The sequence below is a fragment of the Scomber scombrus genome, chromosome 12, assembly GCF_963691925.1.
Source record: "Scomber scombrus chromosome 12, fScoSco1.1, whole genome shotgun sequence".
In the NCBI taxonomy this organism is placed as follows: domain Eukaryota; kingdom Metazoa; phylum Chordata; class Actinopteri; order Scombriformes; family Scombridae; genus Scomber; species Scomber scombrus.
In genome coordinates this window covers 13,871,280-13,878,944 of record NC_084981.1, presented here as the reverse complement: position 1 = coordinate 13,878,944, position 7,665 = coordinate 13,871,280, and the positions used below count along the sequence as shown (strand labels likewise).

Below are 7,665 nucleotides of genomic sequence, written 5' to 3'. Positions count from 1 at the left end.
CTCAATTTAACCTGGGCCCAGCTATGTGTCTATAAGGGGAGGATTATTTAATGTTTACAATTCATACAAAGGTTATAAAGGAACCATGTAGAGTTTATGATCACTGCAATCACTATGGAGTAACGCTACTCGAGAAACGTCAATACTGCCAGTGACATCGGATATCTACTGGAAAATCCTACTTGAGCTGGTAAGTGGTTTGACTAGTGCAAGCTAGGTTTTTGACAGCTGGTAGACGGTCCGTGTATCTTTTGGTCATTCGATTTTCTTTTCAGGAAAAACAAAAAACGAGTGGTTATTTGATTTTCGTTTTAAAATACAAAAGATTAAATTGAAATACGAGCTGTTTTTTCTTTTTCGTGGTCAAAAAGGGATGAGCAGACATTTTAAAAATTGTTAGATTTTTTCATATTTAGAATAAAAAAAAAAATGAAATCATTTGCAAACAAAAAAATGACCTGTTTTCTCATATTCTGAGGGGATCGTACAGAAGCATTAACTAACATGATACAATAACTAACATTCATAAAGTACTGCAGCCTATGACAACCTGGCAGCTAGCTCTCATGGCGACAAACTCTAACAGAACATAACAAACTCATATTTATGGACACACACTAAAAGAAATGTCCATTAGACGTCGTGCCTTCATCTGTCTCATTGAGGTGTGCCTCATTCTGCAGGTACAGGCACGCAGTTAGCATGATGCGTTGATGTGCACAGGACAGCGTCGGACATGAGAGAATTGAGCGAATGGTGCACAGGGGCACAGCCTTTTTTTAACAGGGATAGGGCTACTTACAGTTTGGTCTTCTTTGGGTCATTTTAAGAAAGCTACTGTTATGATTGGATGTTATAACATGTTTGTCCACTAGGCGGCAATAGCGGTTAGTAGTTAATGAACAGTATGTGGTAATTGGTAGAGTAAGAGTATACTGCAAGAAGCCACATGTAAGTTGTTAACTGGACAAATAAAGAAGCTAACTGGAATCACTTGACCTCATACTTTAAAAGTCTGAACATAACATGGTACCAGGAGTAAGCTGAAATTGGACGAAAGCAGTACTAGGTACTGTACTTTTAACACGCCCTTCGGCAGGTATTGCTTTCTCAGACTGCCTTTTGGAATAAAGTCAGCACCTGAAATATTTCACAGAGCGATGGAGCAGATCATCAAGGGCTTGGATGGAGTTCGAGTCTACATTGATGACATCATCATATGGGGGTCCACAGCTCAAGAGCACAATGAAAGGCTGAAAAGAGTGATGGAGCGTATACAGAAGTATGGATTGAAGCTCAACAAGAGTAAATGTGAGTTTGGGGTTCAAGAAATCCTCTTCCTCGGAGACAAGCTGTCTGCACAAGGTGTACAGCCAGATCAAGACAAAATAAAGGCAATACAGAACATGCAAAGGCCCACAGACAAGACCGGTGTGCTACGCATTATGGGGATGGTCAATTTCATTGGTAAATTCATTCCCAATCTAACAGCAAAAACATCATGCATACGGGAGCTTCTACACAGGGACTGTGAGTTTAAATGGACAGCCAAACATGAGCATGAGTGGCAAAAACTCAAGAACACATTGACCACAGCACCTGTGTTGACATTTTATGACCACACAAAGAGGATAAAACTGTCTACTGATGCTTCAAAAGATGGTATCGGTGCAGTCCTCCTACAGGCTGAGGGCGGGCACTGGAAACCAGTAGCCTATGCATCTAGGGCTATGACAACATCAGAATGCCGTTATGCCCAGATCGAAAAGGAGTGCTTGGGGCTGGCGTATGGTTTGGAGCGGTTTCACAGCTATGTGTATGGCCTGCCATCTTTCACAGTAGAGACTGATCATCGACCACTGGTTGCAATCATCAAAAAGAATCTGAACGAGATGTCTCCACGGATTCAACGGTTGATGATGAAGTTGAAACAGAATGATTTTGAACTGATATACACTCCAGGTAAGCACCTGGTCCTTGCTGATGCCCTATCCAGAGCACCTACAGGCAATTCTGTGAGTACATCAGATGAGGACATACAGTGCCACGTGAACATGATGTCTGCTGCACTTCCTGTATCAGATACAAAGTCAAAACAAATTGCTGAGGCTACAGCAAAGGACACAGAGCTGCAACGTGTTATTCAGAACATGGATGAGGGATGGCCAGTAGGTTCATGTCCACGGTTTTACCATGTCAGAGGTGAGCTTAGCGTAGTGGATGGGATGTTGCTGAAAAAGGGCAGGATTGTCATTCCACAAGCTTTGAGAATGGACATGCTACTCAGAATTCATGAAGGCCATCTCGGTATTGAGAAATGCAAAAGGAGGGCGAGAGAGTCAGTTTTCTGGCCTGGGATTAACAAAGACATTGAGACACTAATAAGCAAATGTGACACGTGCCAGAAACACAGAAACAAGCAAAGCAAAGAGCCCATGGTGGTAGCTGATATGCCAGCAGCACCATGGCATAAAGTAGGTCTGGACTTGTTTCATCTCAGAGGTAAAGACTATTTAGTGGTAATTGACTACTATTCAAACTTCCCTGAGATGGCATTATTAGCAAACACATCATCAAACTGTGTCATAACACATGCTAAATCCATCTTTGCCAGGCATGGCATTCCACATACTGCAGTGAGTGACAATGGCCCATGTTTCAGCAGCAGAGAATGGCAGAGGTTTGCAGAGCAATATGATTTCCAGCATGTTACATCAAGCCCACATTATGCACAGTCAAATGGGCAAGCTGAAAAGGGAGTTCACATTCTCAAACAACTCCTAAAGAAGGCCGGTGACAGTGACTCGGATCCATATCTGGCTCTACTGAGCTACAGAGCTTCACCTCTTCAGTGCGGGTTATCACCTGCTGAGCTGCTGATGAATAGAAAGCTCCGCACTACCCTGCCGACTCACCTGAACTACAAATTAAGGCAAAAGAAACCTTCACAGATTGAATTTAAGCTACAGCAGCAGAAAATGAAGCAAAAGTCATTCTATGATAGAACAACAAAGCATCTGCCTCCACTGACAACCAATGACGCAGTAAGGATTGAGGATGCTGATGGATGGAGGACAAAAGCCACTGTTCTGCAAGAAGTAGCTCCAAGGTCATTCACGCTGAGAACTGAGGACGGACAAATCCTCAGACGTAATCGTCCCAGTCTGTTAAAGACTCCTCAAGAGACTGTTGGAGAATCTCAGTCTAGCACCACACCTGCTATGGACTGTAACAGTGACTCCCACACAACTACTTCAAGTGAACCTGAGTTAAGAAGGTCCACAAGAGAAATCAGAAAGCCTGATAGACTGAACTTATGAGTAAATAAAAATGCAGCATAAATGCTGAGCATGTTAAACAAAATTTATATTGGTCAATGTTGTTAAGGTGTTCTAACTGGCCTTTGTGTTTACTTAGATTTATGATATGCAATCTGATATATGCTGTATATGTATCTGGGTTATGTGTAATCTGAAATGGTTAAAATAACTGACTTTAATTTGATTTGATATTTCATGTTGAATACATTTTGCCTTAAAGGAAGGGGGATGTTATGATTGGATGTTATAACATGTTTGTCCACTAGGCGGCAATAGCGGTTAGTAGTTAATGAACAGTATGTGGTAATTGGTAGAGTAAGAGTATACTGCAAGAAGCCACATGTTTGTAAGTTGTTAACTGGACAAATAAAGAAGCTAACTGGAATCACTTGACCTCATACTTTAAAACACGAACATAACACTACAGCGCTTGTGACCTGTACTCACACTGTTGGTGAAGAAAAGGATAGTTTACAGGATTCACAATTTATGCCACTTTCAATTCAATGGTTGTGTTGTTTGAAAATGTTTTACGGGATGGTCTGCACTAAAATGACACATACCTCGCTGGAAGTAAACCCGGAAGCTATACACTGTTTTTTACGTCTTATAGGACTGAATGATCCGGTGTCCAGCTGTTATTATACATCCATGGTGTGCATGCTATATGTGAGAATCTGCCTGGGTGTAAGTTAGCAGTGAAAATGTATTGCAGCAGTGGATTTGATAATGAGGATAAATTGAGGATTTCTTGACAACAAAAAAAAGTAAAAGACACAGATACGATTTTTAAAAATCTTTATTGCGCTCTTGCCTTGATGACGACATCCGGTCTCAGAATATGAGAAAACAGGTCATTTTTTTGTTTTTGTTTGCCAGTGATTTGATTTTTTACTATTCTGAAAAATAATCAAACCATTTTAAAAGTTCTGTTCATCCCTTTTTGACCAGGAAAATGAAAAACAGCTCATATTTCAATTTAATATTTTGTATTTTAAAACGAAAATCAAATAACCACTCATTTTTTGTTTTTCAGTACTCGTTCCTGAAAAGAAAGTCGAATGAACAAAAAATACACGGACCGTAGGCCAGCTACCATCACTGAGTTGGTAACTGGCAACTACACACAACTGGTATAGACTCTGCAGGCAAATCAAGCAATATCATCACCAACGACCAGCTAAGGTTTGAAACGTAGAATGCAAGCACAATATTTCCCTCTGAAATGTTGTGGAATGGAAGTACAAAGTAGCATCTAGTGAAAATACTCAAGATAAAAAAAGTACCTCAAAACTGAAGCAGCTCTGTCTGTTTGTGTCTTTGTGTGCAACAGTATGTTTTAGAGTCCTGAAGAAATCATTAGTTGGTGAAAAACTTCAAATTCAAATTGGCAAGAAAACTATAAATTTACCATTACAAAAGGAACAATAACAATAATAGACAGTAAATATAAAATATGTCTTGTGTACAAAATGTTATATTGGCGAGGTGATGCTGTCTCAGGTGGGTGAAGTGATGTCCTGCTTACACAATCTACTTATGGCATGAGTTAATATTTCAATTATGCTCTGCCTTCCAAACTTAAACTCAGTTTTTGTGTGTGAGTGACGCAGCATTTGAGTAAGAGTGTGTGAAGCAGGCCCAGGTCAGGATTGTCACTCTGCTGACTAGTTAGTCAGAAGCCTGTCCAATCAGCTGTCCTGAAGACTGCTGCCACCCTGTGTCACAGTAGTACACACATTAAACACACATTCATTAAAGGACAGTGTTAGAAAGTAACTATGTTGCCACCATAAAACATAGTTCTGTGTCATTAAAACCCACAAGATGGCACTGTTTAGCCATATTTGCACTGTGTCGCCAGTACAATAACAAACAGTAAATTAGTCTCACTGCAATTCCACTCACTGCCGCAACACAAGCACTTAAACCACAGTTACCCACAATGTCATTGAATGACAAAGCGATCCAAAATTAAGAATCAAAAAACAGGTACAACGTAATATTTTCCCCAATGTTATAGGGGATCAAGATCTGGCACTGAACATCAACTCAGTAAGTTAGGTTTAGTTTTCTTGAATTGTTATCAACACTAAACCCTTCAAACACAAAGGTTTAAAAAAGCCTTTAAATTATATACCTAAACTTGTAACTTATAAATTGTTCTTGGTGCCTTCTTTTGTGAATCATGTGACATTCATACTGTGATTCAGATCATGCCAGCTTTACACAACATGTCTATAAAAAGGTTAGGAATCTTCATAGAGCGGCGGTGGGAGGGCCCCATCCAACCAGCTAAACAACAGTTTTTCACTTCTGCTTCTCTGAGGAAGTAAGAAGGCACATGACCTGGGAAAGCTGATGTGAGTTGCTCTGCTTGTTCAAAGTTCAGTCTGTGCTTGGTGCAGATTAGTAAGGGGCGGGTAGTTTTACAGAAGGGTCTGCACAGTAAGGGCTTGTCATGTCTTGGCAGGTCTCTGCTTGTCTTTCCTCCTGACATGGACAGAGATAGACCATTCACTCAGCTGGGATAAAACATCACAACGGACAGCGTCCTCTCAGAGCCTGGAAACTCCCAGATGGCTCTCACACAAGTACAGGTAATAACATTAGGTCTAAGCTGTGTGTTGCATGCATGACGTTTCTTTTGAAAAACATACTGTAAATTAGATCATATGCCTTCTTTTGCTGTGACATACTCGTGTGTATGTCAGAATGTGAAATCATTGTCAGAATCAGAAATATCTTTACTGGCCATTTATGTAAACACATACAAGGAATTTGACACTGGTTTAGTGGCTGTCAGTGTACATACATGCATCACAACAAACTTTAGAAAGATACACAAACAATGCCTGTATTGTCGGTCTCTCTCATACACTCAGAAACTGAAGGTTTTCACGTGAGGAAACATCAAAGTATTAATGAACGTCTGTGGAATGTGAGCCGCCTCTCCCTTTACATATCATCAGAACTGATTCTACTGGCTCTGGCTTATCAGTTTAGCGGCCTGTCTCTACCAATTGTTTTCATTGTTCATCATGAGTGTGTGTTTGTCTATAAACAGAGTGCCCAAAATAGTGCCACTGTAATGAGGAACCAATGCTCTAGTCAAGCCTCAGTCATACAGTGACACGTCTGCTTGGTAGCAGAACTTTCCGAAACTTGTGTAGTGTGATAGAGAAGTGTAACACTTATGTAAACAGCCTCCTGTGTGAGGGGCTAACATTTGTAGTGGAATTATTTCACTTTATCAATAGCTTTGAGAATAGTAGGGCAATCTTGAGAGGGGAAGAAAATCAAAGGGGGTTTTATCAGTGTCACATGTATTTCATTTTATAAGAACAAAAGGTCCTGATTTGCCATTGTTTGCATGTGAGCACCATATAAAGGGTCATACTGTCAATGTTTTACTGAAAAGGTAAATTATAAGACTAATCAGACATTTGGATCTTTGGAGCATTATATGCTCCAATTATTGATAATTGGGCATCACTTTGACCATGCTGATCCCACAGAGGTTGATAACTAGTGTAGTAAACCAGTCGTGTGTGTGTGTGAGAGAGAGATTGTGACATGACTGACAGTGGTCTGTTCTTCTATCTCTACTACTCTCTGTAAACGGAGTACTGGGGGAAGTTTTGGTAATGGACACATTTAACCAAGGAAGTAACACAAAAATAAAAAATAATTAAAAGATATTGCAGAGATTATGAAAACTCAGGATTGAATAGGCTATGGATTTGTCACTTGTGTCTCTCTTTTTTATCCCCTCCAGGACCAGAGTGCTAAAGGGGAGAGGATCAATAAGGAAACTGGAGAGCTGAGCGCTTCAGGGGAGTTGTCTATGTCTGTGGAGTTTAAGGTGAAGAAAGTGGAGGGCTCTTGTATGGACCCTCAGCTGCAACAGCTGCTCAGAGAACAACTACAGGAGCTAGGAATTTACACATGCTCAAGCCCTGACCACAGAACCGACTATGTTCCTTTAGAGCAGAGAGGGGAGCATCTAGTCAAAGTCCTGCCTCTCTTCATTCAGGTATGGACTTCATAATTTCTTACACTTATATTTTGCAGTACATCAATTAGCCAAGTGAGTGTTTGATCCTCAGTTCTGAATGAATTCTGTATGTGTTTCCACACACACACTTTGTGTGAGCTGAAGTGAAGCTGCAGCTCAAAGGATGCCTCAGGCTATCATGGCCTCAAAAACAGCTTGAATTGACAATGAAAACACCATGAGACAGTAGTCAGATGTTTGGCCCTCAGCTGATCCTATCACCGTCCCTTTAATGAATGTTTATGTGGTTTCCCAGCAAAGCTAAGCAGTTTACTAAATTGGAACATG

General features: G+C 40.5%; 1 protein-coding gene across 1 annotated transcript in view; it reads left to right on the top strand.

Annotated features, from left to right (window-relative positions):
• The first annotated feature begins 5,752 nt into the window (after positions 1-5,752).
• wdfy4 (WDFY family member 4) overlaps positions 5,753-7,665 on the top strand; it is a 39,223-nt gene continuing 37,310 nt past the window's right edge. The window contains exons 1-2 of the mRNA XM_062430382.1: positions 5,753-5,920; positions 7,099-7,356. Coding sequence (XP_062286366.1) covers positions 5,900-5,920; positions 7,099-7,356 — 279 coding nt within the window. The 5' untranslated portion in view covers positions 5,753-5,899. The remainder of the gene's footprint in view (positions 5,921-7,098; positions 7,357-7,665) is intronic.